Below are 16,444 nucleotides of genomic sequence, written 5' to 3'. Positions count from 1 at the left end.
ACTAGATTTGGGGCTCCTGAGGCAGCTCTTGGAGACCATAAAAACTAGGGAGGCGGTAGTCATGGGGGACCTAAACTACCCAGACATCTTCTGGGAGACTCAGACAGCGAAGTCCCACCATTCATGCAGGTTCCTATCCTGTGTACAGGACCTCCATCTGACACAGGAGGTACATGGTCCCACTAGGGGGAATGCCTTACTGGACCTGGTATTGGGAACGGGGGATGACATGGTAGGAGACCTACAGATTGGTAGTCACCTGGGGGACAGTGATCACCAAATAATAGAATTCATCATAAGACATTGAGTGGGTAAGGTAACTAGTAGGGTGAAAGTGCTAGACTTTAAGAAAGCTGATTTCAATGAACTCAGGCGTTTAGTCAAGGACTCACTGCAGAGTAAGAGTTTTGAAGAGATGGGAGCCCAGGAAGGGTGGCTGTGCCTTAAGGAAATGATCCTTCAGGCACAGAGGGAGACGATCCCGATGTGGGGAAAAAGGGGGAAAGGGGCCAAGAGGCTTCCTTGGCTGACCAGAGAAATCCAGAGCAGCCTACGGGCAAAAAGGGGGGCATATAAAAAATGGAAAAGGGGAGAGATTACTAAAGAGGAGTATACCTCCTCTGCTCACGCTTGTAGGGAGGCAGTTAGACAGGCCAAAGCTACCATGGAGCTGAGGATGGCATCCCAAGTTAAAGATAACAAAAAATTGTTTTTTAGATATATAGGGAGTAAAAGGAAGGCCCAGGGTGGAATAGGACCTCTACTAAATGGGCAGAAGCAATTGGTGACGGACAGGGGGGACAAGAACTCCTCAATGAGTTCTTTGCCTCAGTGTTCCTAAGCGAGGGGCACGACAAGTCTCTCACTGGGATTGCAGAGAGGCAGCAGCAAGGCGCCAGACTACCAAGCATAGACCCTGAGATGGTGCAGAGGCACTTGGAGGAACTGGATGCATTTAAATCGGCAGGTCCCTTCTGACCCTAACATCTATGAATCTATGAATCTTAAAAAGGCTTTCACTCAACAAGGACACTCCTCCAGAGAGATAGATCACACGTTTGAAAGAGCCACCCGGATCCCATGTGAAGAACTGTTGCAGTACAGAAGAAAACCCCCCACTAATCGTACACTGTTGGTTATGACATATCACCCCTCCCTTGAACCCATATGGAAAATCCTCAATCAATTGCAACCCATACTAGAAAGAGACCCTATTCTTAAAAAGAGCTTCCCAGAGCCACCCATCCTAGCTTTGAAACAAGCACTGAACCTCACCAACCTCATCACCAGAAGCAAACTTCCTCAATCCCAGAACACACCAGATGGATCCAGACCATGCCATAACAAGAAATGCAAAACCTGCCAACACATCTCCACCACCCCCACTACTACTACACCCCACAACAGAGCCATCAGCATTTCTGGATCTTACAGCTGCACCTCCAGAAGTGTAATATATCTCATCCAATGCACCAAATGCTCTGATGGAAAATACATAGGTGAGAACAGACAACAACTGCGCACCAGAATGAACGCACACCGGAAATCTATCAAAGACAGAAATACACAATTCCCTGTGGGGGCACATTTCTCACAAGAAAACCACTCTTTCTCCAATCTCTCAGTCCTGATCCTCAAAGGAAACTTGCAAAACACTTTCCAGAGACAAGCCTATGAACTCCACTTCAACCTCCTGGATACTAAAAATCATGGACTAAATATAGACATTGGATTTATGAGACATTATAACCTGCCTGACAGCTGACTCCTCAGGTAATTCTCCACTATCCATCCCCCTTCTCTCGCCCCAACCCAGCTTGTCTCTCACCCATTGACTTCTCTGTCTACATTTTCACTGACCACCTGTCTTGTATGCACACCAGCTCAGTCCCTGGCTTCTTTACTTTTCATTCCATCCAGGAAGAGCACACACCAACTGCTGAAACTTCCTTAGCCTGACGAAGGGTTTTTGAAACTGAAAGCTTGTTCAAATATTGTTCTCAAATAATTTAGTTGGTCTAATAAAAGATATCAGATTCACCCAAAGAACCTTGTCTGATGTAAATAAAATATTTATGACTGAAAATATAAGCCCCTTGGGTTGATTGGCTTTGTTAAGTTTCTAATGCAAGAAAATACTGCAGTTGAAATTCCATGCCATTCTTCTTGCCAGGGTAAATTTTACTAATACTTTCTCTTGATTAAAGCAAAATAATTTTGAGAGGCAAATGAACAATGAAGTATACTAATACTTTCTGTTTTCTGGATAAGTAGACAAATAATATAGGAATCGCAGATCTTTGTTTTCCCTGACAGGTCATTTACACACAGCATTTTTGATTACTTAAGGAAAAAGAAATCATTGATCCATTTGTCTATGTTTTTTCAATGCATCTGGTTCAAGGTAGGCTCTAATTTATTGTCTCTCTATTAGTTTAATCTGATGTAACCATTCTATGTTCTAGCAGATTAGAGTTTTGCAGATTACCATTCACATGTTGGAATTTTGGCATTTGGTACCTCCATAGTTTTCCTTATTTCTATTGTTTTGTATTTTTATTTCTACCTATATTTTCCCCTAAAAATTACCAGAGTAAGTTTTAAGTTCTGCAGTGTGCTTCCCAAAATAGTGCTCCCTGCAAGATGAAGCGGTAAAGGGGAGGGGAAGAATTTATATAATACAGAATTGTGTTTTGCATCACAAACCTGAAAAGTCTTGTAAAGTAAATAGCTTATAGGGGATGTACCAGAACACCAAATAATGTGCTTCAGATTAGAGTATTACAATGAAAAATGAGATTAGCAGGAAATACATTTTTTTAATTTACTTAACCTAGTTTTTAAAACTTCTAGGCTTGTTCCTGGAAGCATGAGAGTGCTTCCTGTTGTGGGCTGAGTAAAGTGTCCTAAGTTCTGGCTTCGGTCAATGAAAACTAAAGACAGTTAGCATCTTACAAGAATAAGGGTGTTAAACTGATGAAGAAGTCATAGTTCTGTGCAGTTTAGAAAAGTACGATTATTTTCTCCTGTAGTAATGATCTGATTTTTGCCAGAAAAATTCTCCACAGAGAGAGTGGTACTTCATATATCTTATCCGGTTCAGCTGCTGGTTTGGAACAATAGTTCAAATTCTAGTTTTTTCTCTCCCTCCCTCACCCCCCTTTATTTAATATAACTGTAAAATTGTCAGTCTGCTGAGAATCTCTTCTGCTAGGTTAAATAGTTTCTTTTGCACAGAATTTCATTAATATTCATGGATACATAGAACAGTAAAAAAACCCTCTGAAATAACAATGAAATATAAGTCAGACAGAAAGAAAGGGAAAATAGAATTTTTGACATATCCCCCTAGTTTTAATAAAATACAAAAAACATTATTTATTCACTTAAGGAAATAAAAAGAAACACACACACTACTCTTCAAATATTCCTTGACTTTTCTATTGCTGTGTAAAAGATGCTGCCTACACATCACAGCCAGGCAGAGAGAGCCTGGAGAAGCTACGTTTAGCTCTCTGTCCTGCAGGGCTGGTTTGTGGCCTTGGCACAATCACATACCTCAAACCACTATGCTAATCACTGCAATAAAGCTGAGAGATTGAAGGCCATTCCTGTAAATGAGCTGTTCTAACTCAGTTGAACCAGTCTGGTGCATAAATATTCAATCTGTTCCTGATTTACTGTTATTTTTGTCTACCTTAGTGAAAATAGTTTGTTAGTTTGTTTTAGCTATCAATGGACATTTTAAAGTCCAGTCCCTGGACTGAAGTCCTCACCAGGACGACCACCAAATTAGAGAAAAATTAGAAGAGTACCTGGAAACCAAATCCGATATATACACTTTGCTGCTGAAGCTTAAAGGATCTATTCCTAAGCCTGATAGTTTAAAAATATTAAATGCCCAGAGAGGTCACTGCTGAATAAATAATACATTCACTTAATATGAACTTCTGTGCAACCCAGTATTACCATGCTGAAATACTAATATTGTTGCCTGTTTCATTTTATAAATTAAAGTTGGAATTTGCAGGTATCATTACGTGTGGGTTTGTGAACTAAGCTGAGGCTCCAGTAGAGTAGATAAGCACTTCTGATTTTGCCCCATCTACAGTTACATTTCTTTCCTTGCAGCAGGAGCTCTTGGAATACAAGGGATTTTGTCACAAAATTACATCTTTGCTACATAGTATATACATTTTCATTTGGAAATCTTATTTTAGAATGGAGTATGGCTCATTGCTAGTTTGCACTGGAGTGACTTTTATCACTAATGATGGATGAAGCACCAAAGATTAGAGAAACCTTAAAAAGCTCACATATTTACCTGAACTTTATCTAATTATGTCAACATCCTTATTTCTCTTCTTTTCCTACCTTCTCTGCCAATCCTTCTATCTTCTAAGGCCGTGTGTAGACGATACAAGGGGCATATGTGTACAACACTTTAAAGCGGGCTAAATGCTTTTGAACCAGTTTAATGGTGTCAGTGTTTGCACGTGTTGGCATCGTATTGTGCATTAATTACACCCTCTGTAAGAAATTTGGCGGTGTAATGCGTCTTAAATGGCTCCTCTGAGGAGTTTGCTTCCCCTACAACCATAGAGTGAAGCACTGGGCTCTGTGCCGCTCCAGGGCTCTGCAGGAAGCTCTGCAGGCAGCCTGGCAGCAGCATGGGAAGGCAGGCTTCACCCAAGAAATGCAGCAAGGCTGATCTTTTTTTTTCCCCCTGGAGCCTGCCTGCCTGCCTGCCTGCCTGAGCTGCACAGAAGCCCGGTGCTTCCCTCTGCAGCTGCGGTGCCCCCCAGGACTGTCTCAGCCAGGTGCCTGCAGGTGGGTGCCACCTGGCGGCAGGGGGCACTGCTGCTGCAAAGGGAAGCACCAGCCCCCTCCCACAGCCCAGGGACCACTCCGCCCTCCGGCAGCTGGCCCTCCCCTCCCCGCCGCCAGAGGGGCAGATATGTCAGCAGGGTGAGTGCACAACAAAGGGCCCTAAATTGAAGTGGTATTTTTAAAAACCCACTGCTTCAATTTAGGGCCCCTGTTTTGCCTACACATGCCAGGTACTTATTTTTCTCTAAACTCCATCTCTCCTCTGGCACACAATCTCAAATAGGTTCAGCTTCCTCTGCTCATCATCCAATAGGCTGCTTTTCTTTTGTAATATTCCATGAGATGGGAAGGTCTGCTTTGAAGGATTTTGTTGAGTATCTGTGTGTACCATGTCTGTCTGGAAAATCTAATCGTGTGAATTCTAAGGTCCTGGAACGTCAGAGCCCTGCAACTTATCTGAAGCGTTTTGTAGTCATTTACATCTGAGCAAAACTCATCATATAATGCTAATTTTGTCAGGATAAGCCTTGTGCTCCCTTTTCACATATATGTATCTATGTAAAATTACATTGTTCTTCACCTAAGCCCAACAGTAGCTAGTGATGTGTGATGGCTATATCTTTTGGAGGTCAATGATAAACCAGGTTCTAGGTCTTCTCCAGAATTTATCTTCTTGGCCTGGGAGCATTACAATTCATGAGGTTGGAATTCAGAAGCTATTTTGTAGGTATTGACCAATCCACAGAATGGTTTGAGTAAAGAAGCCCTTTGGAAGTCCAGGAGAAAGATTGTATCTCCTTCTCTGTAGTAAGGTACAGTTATGAATTAGACTGATTTGTTTCTTACTAGTTGAGCCTGTGCATCACTGAAGAAGGTTAATTTGATATTTTTAATTTTTTTTTATAACCTTTTGTCATAATCATCATCTTTACTTTATGGTTTTTGCATCATTGCCTGTTCCAACTTCAAAAGCTTTCAGACCATCATTTCCATCTGCTTTCTTCTCTTGTAGACTGTAATTGAAAGTTTTGACATGGTTGAGCTACCAACTGCTATGATCTGGCCTCTGGATCTTGCCTCTGGAATAAGAGATTTAAATTATATAGATTTTCTGAACCACTTTCTCTATACATAGTCCTGGCTGGACTATGGAAAAACATTGAACTAAAATCAGATAGAAATAATTCATTTTCATTCTCATATGGTCTGAATAGCTGAGATACTATCACAGATGTAAGTAATTTCTGTCATGTCTTAGATCTTCATAGTGGATCTCCGCAGGATGTTGTGCACAAAAAAACCTGATATGTCACACGACTGCTGAGATCCATATGTCAAGCAACTGCTGCCCAAATCCATATAGCCCAAAATCAATATGCAAAAATGAACATCAGACCAATTCTGTTATTCTCTGATTCTGTCCAACTGTAGCCAGTGTTATGGTTGGTATGGTTTGGATATGGTCCCTTGGAGTTTCACATAAGCAAACCTTTTAACTTAGACTTCACTCCCTTGCTCAAATTTTGATCAAAAACAGCAAAATAATGTGATCAGAGGTCAAGATCAAGTGTCTGTCTATATGGGGGAAGTTTTATTTTTAGTTGGATTAGCCTAGTTAAGCTAGTTTAACATGATTATAATACCCCTTTCATATTCGAACAGAAACATGAACACCCTAAAAGCTGTTGTTACCTCGATGGAAGCTGAGTTGTAGCTTAGGGCTAAAATGTTTGAAGCTGCATAAGTGATATCAGAGCAAACTCCCATTATCTAAAGTCACTTAGAGTGTCTTTACATGTGTGCTGGGGTGGGTGGGGGGGCACTTTAATTAGAGCGGCTCTAATTAGATGCCTGCAGTGTCTCATGTATTCAGCATCCCATGTTCAAAATGGTGTCAGGGGTGCTTTAACTAAAGCTCATTCGACTTTGATTAATTGAGTCTGATCTGATGCGTTTTAATTAGAACATGTTGGAGCAGGTGTCTGACGTGTATAGGTGCTTTTAGGCACTTAGGCCCAGATCCTTAAAGGTATATAAGCACCTAACTCCTACTAGGTCTAATCACTTTGGTAGGCATTAGATGCCCGGGTCCCATGGACTTTCAGCAAAGCGTAGAACATCTCTATGTTACCTCCGTGCTGAATAGGGGCCATCTCTGAGAAGTAAGCCCCATCCATGCACTTGGACTTGACTCATACCTAATAATTTGGCAACATAAACAACTTAGAAGGGTCCTGGGCACACACCCCAAAGCTGCTCTCAGATCCTCTGTCTTGGGCATATAACCAAAGTGGCTATAATCTAATCAGTTAACACAACTGCATTGTATTTTTGTCCTTGTTAGGGAGCTTCCACTGACTTGATTAACCTTTTCTTCTTGTCCTTGCAGTCCAAACTGTGAAACCAACGGACTGGTATAATGTAACACAACTGAGATACATGAAAAATAAACAGTTTTACTCTATTAATGCCACTGTATTTGCCCAGAACATTTGTCTTCTAATAATGTTTCACAAAAGCACTTAAACGATTTTTCATACAGTACCCAGAGATACACCCCAAAATCTTGCTCGTTTAGCTCCTTGCCTTTATAAGCAGAAAACATTCTTGTGGGAAGAGCACTATATTTCAAGACATCAATACCGGTATCTTTTGTTATTGATTTCATCCTCAGCCTAATTCTATTAATCTTTGTTATTCCAATAGGTAACAGATTTACAAAAAGCTTAACACAGTTCTGTCTTCTGTTCTTATGTCTAACAAGAAACAATATGTTAAAATATTTCTTCTTCCTTAGTAAGACAATTTCTTTAATTGTATCTTGTATCTGTCATAAATATTTAGAAATATCTCTAAACATTTTTGCCCCATTTGATCATGATTAATTCTAAAATTCTTGCAAACCAACATAGAGTTAAAAGACATGCCTGTTTTCTGCAAAGAATCTTCACTGGACATGAGTGATTGTATCTGTGTGCTAAATTGTAGAGAATTAAGCCAGTACTCAGTACTCATCATATTTTGGTTTTAATGGCTTAATTAATAATGAAGACCTAAAAACCATGGCAGATTCTTTAGATATGTTAACATAGAGATATACAGAGGCTAATGCTGGTGCATATGGCTTAATTGTTGAAAACGTCTTTCTCATTTTAATTTTACCTGCTAGAATGTCAATAATCATTGATTTAATTTTGTTAGAAGAATTCTTATCTCTTGCCCTTGTCCAAGAGACAAAATCTGTATGTAGTCTGTCTTGTATTTCAATTGTTGACTCCTCCTAACCTTCAAAGAGCACCTTAATTAATAGCCTCTGTTTGAAGTGGACATAATTTACTTGAAAAATTTCAAAAAGCTGTTGGTAATGCCTTTTATGTAAGACTCTTAAGAGAAAATACAGTGTGGTAACAGGAGAAGTCTTGTTGTAGATTAAAAATTGGTTATGCAGAAAGGAATGAGTTGTATTGAATAGCTGCTCCCCGGAGTGGAAAGGGCACACCAGGAGTCAGCCTTATTTAATAAATTAGGGCTTCGGCAGAAAAAAAATGGGCAATAATATGTGCTGATATCAGTAAGTTTTCTCAGTTGGTACCAAAAATGAAAAGAAAGGTTTTGATATGAGCTAGATAGATCTAAACTAGAAATGGAGGTAAAACTGGAATCTCAAATCTGACTTTGATTTAATAAAAGGCTGAAAAGATATAGATCTTAATATTTAGGTTTTTTTTTCTCCTGGCTCAAATCTAAAATTAAAAAGGGCCTAATTCTTGATGTGGTTCAGATAGAGACAAATTCTTGTGGGAATGATATGCTTGTGCAATTTTGGTTAATTATAAATCATTGGTTATTCCTTACATAATGCTCTTAATGCAGCAGTTTCAAAGTTCTTCATAATAGTGTGTAAGCATCATTGTTTCCCCTTGTTAATAGATGGTAAAACTGAGACACTAAGAGGTTAAGGCTCAGTGTTTTATATCTGACCTGTGATTGTGGGTGTGCAAAATGCCTAGGATTTGCTTTTCATAGCAACTGACCACCACAATGTCAAATGAAATGTGTGGGAGCTGGTGTCTGCATGAACACTGCAGGAAAACTTCCTGCAGTGTGAGATGCACACCTTCATTGATGGTGCCTTGCTTCCTAGAGAAAGGGTTCTCTCTGCTCTTTGTACGAGGTTTTAAAACCGTCTTCCCATCTAAAGCTCTTTTTGCATTGGAAGCTTATCCTTATAGATCACTCCAGAAAACCCTACTGCTTACATCTCCTATGAGTGATTAAAAACTTTCTGTGTTTTTCTAAGCTTCCATTCTGCTTGCTTAAAAAGATTGTTGTCTGTAAATCCAACAATACCGTTGATCCACATCCCCACTGCCCTTTCTCATTTATAGTTTAGTAGAGATAATTTCACATAATTCACACATTTTTTTTTTATCAGTAGAGCACAAAACAGGTGGCAGTAGCATAACTGGGGAGGGGAGGGAGGGAGATAACCAGGTCAGCAGCTCCGGGCCACCTTTATTGGGGGACACAAAAATAACTGGCACCTGATAGTGCTGTTGCAATTGATATGGCAGCAGCCCTTGCTGCCCTGAGCATCTCCCTGCTATGCCTCTGACAGATGGCACTAATGCTATTTCAGCCTCGTGGAAAATATTTCTAAATTCATCCACTATTCCAGTTACTGATAGAGGTAGAGTGAAGCTACAAAACAAAGATCTGGAGTTTGAAACCCAACAAGTTAATCACAGCGACAGAGATTTTATCAAAATTCTGTACCAGATCTGAAGTTAGATTCAGACCCCCATAAAGTGTGGAGGCAATCAGAGCTCTGTTTTTGTGCCTTTTCTATTATCTGCTGTTTCTTCTGAAAACATAAGCTAGCGGTTGCAAGTCTAAATTAAAATGAAACCGATACAAATAACTTTCACACTTCTCTTGTGTGGAAGCTGTGAACAGGACATGCATATCTCTTTTCTTCACTGCTACAGCTTTATTTTCAAATAGGACTTTGTGTATACATGTCTAGTTGAAAATGAGTCATTTAAAAACAAACAAGCCATTAAGCCAAAGAGTACATCAGCCTTTACACTACATGAATTGACTTCTCACCTAATCCGTTCTGAATCTCCCCATTGTGTTCCACCATCCGTTTGTACATGATGCCTACAATTAAAAAAATCAGTGGTATTTCTTGTCTTTTATATCTCATCTTTGTTTGATACATAGATAAAGTATCAGAACCATATACTTAACTTGAGCACTGAGTTGATCTTGAACTGAGATGAAGAGATAAAGTTCCATTGAAGCCAATGGACTTAGACCATAAAGGAATGAATCCTGCAAGTTCTATGAGGATCTCAGAGAATCTGCCAGAAGCAGTAAAGGGAACAGTTGCCTCTGCATTGTTATCTGTCACCAATCTGTCTCTTTGCCTCCTTGAGTTTATGGCAGAACTGTCTTGCCTACAGAAGTATTGCTAGCTATTCCCAATGTTCCCTTGATCTGATTTTCACAGCATATGTAATAACATTTGAAAAAACAACGTCAGCACTTCCAGTGTTCCCTTACCACCTTGTTTTTCATGCCTCCCCTTCTGAGACTTGTAGATTCAGATTCTCTTCTGTTCAAGAACATCTGGTCCTTGCAATGTTTGGGTGCAGTTCTATGAGGTACTTAACACTTTCATATCCGATCAAAGTTAATGAGATTTGAATAGGTTTGGGACTTGGAAAGGTTGGCCCCTTGAACACTGGCCCTGGGGGAGGCTTGCTGTCAATCTTAGAAAGGAAGAATTAAAAGTAAGGGAAAAAGTGTTATGCAGGGCTGCCTGAAGAAAAACTACTCAATGAATCACACTGAAAACTATTGTTCAATTTAAATTATCTAAAGAAATAATCCCCAAACACTAATGTAACAGGCCTTAGTGCCTTCAGACTTATGAATGATGCTGATTCAAATGACAGGCCTCTTTGTTGCCAAAGTAAAATGAGCTGGTGATCCCAGTTCTGTTACTGGTTCCCACAAATGCCCATCACAAAACATTCATCCCAGCTCGCACTAATTAGACCAGCATTGGCAATTTCAACTTGGAGGTGAAGAAGTGAAATAGCCACTAAAATAACCCTCACTCAGGGAGGAGCTCCCTTCAGGTAACCGTTGAGAGTAGGATGGACTTGAGGATGTTTAACTTGCTGCTCCCCATGTCATGGATAATTTGCAGTCCACCACCTTTCACGATCAATACAACTTCTGCATACAAAAAACAAGAGCAGTGGTATGTGGAATTACAGAAGTAATCTGTGGCACAAACCCCTTACTAGGTATAAAGACTTTCATTGTACTTTGAAAAAATACCTGTGCTTAAACTTCAATAAATTATCCAAAGTGGTTTCATTTAAACTTCCATTTTGACAGTTATTCAGATGGTCAATGTTTCATAATTAATAGCTGTAAAACTGCAACATTGGCCTTCTGAATAACTAGGAAAGTGGAAATTTGAAAGAGAACACTTTGGGTTACTTATTGAAGTCCCAGGGCTATTTTAGCTATTGTCTGCTAAAATACAAAAAAGCTTTACACCCAGGGGGAATTGTGCTTGTGGATTTACCTGCGTGCATTTAAATTAAACGGGGTCTTTCATTTTTGTTTTATTTACTGTAAAAACGGTGATGTGTTTATTGCTGTTTGTTCATAAAACTTAAAAGAAAATTAAAGGCTGTTCTGAAATACTCCAGTCAGTCATTTCTTTGCCTCTCAAATCCGTTTTTTTACTGGCAAATATATTTCCAGGCTTATTTATAGGGCATTAGTGACATTCAGTGTTCAGTTAAAGTACTGTAAGTTAATCACTTTTATCAGTTGTTTGCAGTTCTCGACCTTTATGGCTTGTTTCTTCTAGCTGTAATGTTACAAAATTGTATTTTACAAAGTAACAACATCCAGAACTTCTAATTGGAGTCTTTTCTTTCTTTTTCTTCCAGGCTGTTGATATTCTCTTGCAGCATGGAGCTTATGTCAATGTTCAAGATGCAGTTTTCTTCACCCCATTACACATTGCAGCATACTATGGACATGAACAGGTATCTAAATGGGCAGAATTTGAAAAAGCCGAGCCAGTGCAGCCACACAATGAGCCATATGTAGGTTTATTGTCACTTGTCTGCCATATTCAGAAGGATTTCACTATAAAATAGCATTCAACGGGCTTCACATACTTAAGTTATGCCTTTGAATAATCTCTGACATTTTCAGCAGTTTGAAAGCCCATAAGAATTTTACTATTCATGTTTTAAGTACTGACTGTGAGAACCTCCAGCCAAAGTTAATACCCCACAAAAGACCTCTTGAAATTAATTGTTATTCATCACAGAGTGTTTTACTCAAAACTATAAAAGGTTTTTAACCTGGGGATAGATTTCATATGGCACATACTACCCATCCTGTCCCATGGATCTCCCACTTAACCTTTAGGTATACCAGCTTAAATATTTCTAAGGAAAGGAGTATACATTTTCTATGGTAACAAAATAACTGATTCATTTTGGAACTGATGAATGAAATTAGTAGGAAAACTCCTATTAGCTTCAGTGAAGCCATGGTTTTACCCAGTGTGTGATAGATGCAACAGTCCTGCCTGCCTGATTCACAAAGGTAATGAAGTTAAGAAAAAATCACTATGTGAGTTAAGATCAAACCCTTGTAATGTCATTTCCAGTTGTTTATGTAGTGTGGGTGTGTAGCTTGGAGGGAAATACACACATTTGCACTGTGGCAAACCCTAAAGCTCAGAAGTAGCCTTGTATCTCTTTTGCCTTGTGTGAGTTCATCCCCATGCCTTTCTTTTTTCTGGAAAGAAGCATATGCTGGGACATTTTTGGTTTCAAAGCATGACCTGCAGGTAGAGTATATTTCTCATTTTATTGATGTGCTATTTAGAGTGCACTGGAGAGTCATTCCCAGAAAAAGCCTTTGAAAGGACAGAGTCCAAAAGCAGACGATTGAAAACGCTTTACTTCTATGGTTCAGTAGCAGTAAGGATGTGCACAGTGCATTCATTCCTGAGATCTTTCTTTTTCATATGTTCACCTCATCTTGCAGTAATGTTAAGACACTCTTTACATATTGGGCTGAGAGATTAGTTTGCTTATTTGCTATGAACCACTTTTGAACAAATAGTCACAGTCTTCTGAAATTATGCTAAAATGCATATGGTGCTTTTGTGATAAGGGACTCTACCTTCAGAAAGGAAGCTAAGTCTGTGACATATCTAATTTATGGACTTTAAGAACATTTACTTTATTATGCTGACTAGGTCAGTTATACAAATATGTGTGTCTTGTTCCCTATCCCTTGCTAGCCATGTCATTTTATAAAATGAACTGACACCTGGTACTGCGCAATGTAACAATTTATAGACATGCTACTTACAAATGGACTTTATAATGTTTCTCATGACTATATACTATTTAAGTATACATAGTCTGGTTTTAAATTAAAAAACACCGCTTCCCTGCCAAGGTGTTAAGAAATGCAATAGACAGTATTTTTCTGGGTTTCATTTAACACTTTTAAAATTTGATTTTCTAATTCACATATATGAAATATTTAGGTAACACGCCTCTTGCTGAAGTTTGGTGCTGATGTGAATGCAACTGGGGAAGTTGGAGACAGGCCACTCCATTTAGCTTCTGCCAAAGGGTTTCTTAATATTACAAATCTCTTGATGGAAGAGGGAAGCAAGGCAGATGGTAAGGAAAGGTTTTTAAATTACAGTGGTACATTTACATTTGATACGTAGTGTCAAGTCCCCAGCTGACTTTGATACAGTTCTGTTCTGATATTTTGCACGTTTTTGTTTTGGCATTGGATAGCTATGACAAAAAATATCTCTGGGCATATTTTTTTGCTCTCTAAATTTGCTTTTTCTATGTTTACATGCTGTTTGTGTTTGTTTTTCATGAAAAAAGCTATAGAGTGAATTTATTGGCAGAAATATTCATAGGAACAGTGAGATGTAAATGAATGATGGAGACTATTGGCAGAAAATAAATTCAAAATTCATAATCACAATAATTGACACTGCCAACCCGTTTCTATGCATTATGCTCATCCACCTAGAAAAGAGAAGCAAACCATGTGGCCTATGTCAACAATCAAAGCAATTCAAATGCTGGATGTTAAATATCTACAATGAACCGCTAATAAAAGAATTAAGCCTGAATTATATGGTACATAATTTCAAGTAATAAATATCACAGAGTTTCTGAAGAGAACTAGAGCTGGAATTTCAATTTAAGAGAGGGTGTGTGTGTGTGTGTGTGCGTGCGTGCGCGCGTGCGTTTGTAATACATGAGTGGAGGAAGGGCATAACATTTATCAGTATTAATTTTTTGCATTTTTTACAAGTTGAGGATGTGTAAATTAGGGATGGGGTCATCATAAGCTACTGCCAATAAAATTGTTATGTGCTACTATACCAACATAAATTACATAAATACTGAAGATTTCACAAATAAAATATTTGATTTAGAGGGGAGTTATCCTTTCATCTTTGAAGACACATAATGTAGTTACCGTGTGCCAAGTTTTATCGTAGTTACTTTAGCAATATAAATGGTACCAATCATTATATTCAGGTAATATCTGCTGTTTAAATGGATTCCCGGTACAGTGCATGCTGAGAACATGATCAGAGGGGAAAGATTGCCTAGGGAGAGTGATGCAGTGTGCCAGCGATTGTAGGCTATGGAACTGCTCCTAGGACGTGACTATTGCGGGCAGACATAAGTTAGAGCATCCTTAAGGGTCAGAACACAGCAGGCCCCAAAGTGGCTTACAGACCTTTTTCGTCATACCATGACCTGAGCTCCTGGGTGAAGCATAATTTAATAGGAACAGAGGAAATCCAGTAAGACTATACAGGACTTGCAGGAAAGGGAGAACTATAAATTAATACATATAGAATATCTCTAAAATGCCATGTGTTCTAGCTTACAACATGCCCTGGAATATAATACGCATGTTGTTTTTCAAAAACAAAATGAAGGGGTTTTTTTCTTCACAGTTATGGTTGCATAGAGGAGGGATAGAGCCTAAACTTCAGCTGACTCACCCTCCCTTTCCTCTTTAACTAAAGCTGAATTCCTAACTGTTCTTTAATACTGGTCTCCATGGGTGGATCTATCATTTTGAAAAGAGATAAAGTGTCTCTGCTAAAAAGCTAAAGGAGCTGTGAAATAGACCAGAAACATCTAGCATGTCATAAAATTGGTCTAAGAAAGGTTAGCTTAATTAGTGGAACATCAAGACCATTAAAAATAGAGATAATTATTAACACCTGTAGAGTAATAAACAATGAGTCATTAAGTCAACTGACTCCCTGAACAGCCGGGATCCTGGTTTTCTCTCTTTAAAAATCACAAAATCTCTGATAAAAACTCCACAAATTATCTGATTAGAAAAACCAAAATCCACAATTAAAATGAAACACCACTATATACATATATAGACTTCAATTGAACATAATGTTTTATTAATATATTTACAATTTGGAAACCTACCAGTGCTAAAATGAAATACATTCTAAGTATCTATAAATCCTGATATTTGATTTTGGGGTTTTTAGCATAGAAAATGAGAGCTTCCCCTACCCCGCTCGCTCACCAGGATGCAGGTTCAGGTTCCTCACTCCCCACCTACAGTCCCTCAGCATTGCTGGTGCCACTCACTCCCCACTCACAGCCCCTCATGCCCACCAGCCCTGCCAGAGGGGGCCCCCAGGCTATGGGTCCAGGGACCTGGATCTACAGCTCCATGCCCCCTCAGCAGTGCCCAAGCCCCAGATGCTGTCTGCAGGAGATGGTGGCTGCTGCACACCACCACCACCACCAGCACCACTCTGCACCACCACCCCTGCTGCTGCTGGGTGGGCACAGGGTGTCTCACCAGGGTAGCACAGGGCTTGCAGTGGCAAGGAGCTTCTTCTTTGCCTGGCCCTGCTCTGCCCTGCCATACTGAGTCCCACGTGGTGAGCCACAGAGGTCCTGGGTGGAGGGCAGCAGGGCAGGGAGCCTGAGCCTGCAGTGGGCAGCCCACCCCTGCCCGGCACACAAATCTGGTGGACACATGTCCCTTGCTCCCCCTGCCCCAGGAGTGCATGTAGCAACATGGAAAACCGCCTCCCTCCCCAGCCCCCCAGATGAGCTGCCCATGGCTCCATCCCGCTCCCTGCCGGGCCCCTGCAGCCATGCATTCTGGCCCTAGGCCCCAATCCCACCCCCAGCCCCACCCAACTCACTCCCTCTGTCCCTCCCTCCTTCCCTTCCTCCCTATGGGGGCCTCAATCCCCCCCACCAGACTTACGTGCGGAAGCTGCTTTCCAGGCTGCCCAGCAGCCACGTATGTGTGTATGTCCCCACATCCACATGGTGCCTCCTGCCTGACCGCCCTTCTTCCACTCCCCCCAGCCCCTTGCAGGCTGGAACTCTGCAGAGAGTTCTTTGCAAATGTGGAAAATCCACGTTTCTCTGTTAAAATGAAAGATCTGTGTTTTTCTCGGTCACATGGGAAAATCCGCATTTTGTCCCATTTTCCTGTGGGGAACAAAAAACCTGGA

General features: G+C 40.1%; 1 protein-coding gene across 4 annotated transcripts in view; it reads left to right on the top strand.

Annotated features, from left to right (window-relative positions):
* The window catches only part of TNNI3K (TNNI3 interacting kinase), a 190,324-nt gene that overhangs the window by 42,224 nt on the left and 131,656 nt on the right, over window positions 1-16,444 (top strand). For 3 of the 4 annotated variants that reach the window (XM_025201815.1, XM_025201816.1, XM_006021771.2), the window contains exons 6-7: window positions 11,811-11,909; window positions 13,439-13,577. In XM_025201815.1, the coding sequence (XP_025057600.1) occupies window positions 11,811-11,909; window positions 13,439-13,577 (238 nt within the window). The remainder of the gene's footprint in view (window positions 1-11,810; window positions 11,910-13,438; window positions 13,578-16,444) is intronic. The other variant, XM_025201817.1, reaches the window with a different exon arrangement.

Source organism: Alligator sinensis, unplaced genomic scaffold, assembly GCF_000455745.1.
Source record: "Alligator sinensis unplaced genomic scaffold, ASM45574v1 scaffold853_1, whole genome shotgun sequence".
Lineage (NCBI taxonomy): Eukaryota > Metazoa > Chordata > Crocodylia > Alligatoridae > Alligator > Alligator sinensis.
Note: the sequence above shows the minus strand (reverse complement) of the source record. Positions and strands in the feature narration are given on the sequence as shown.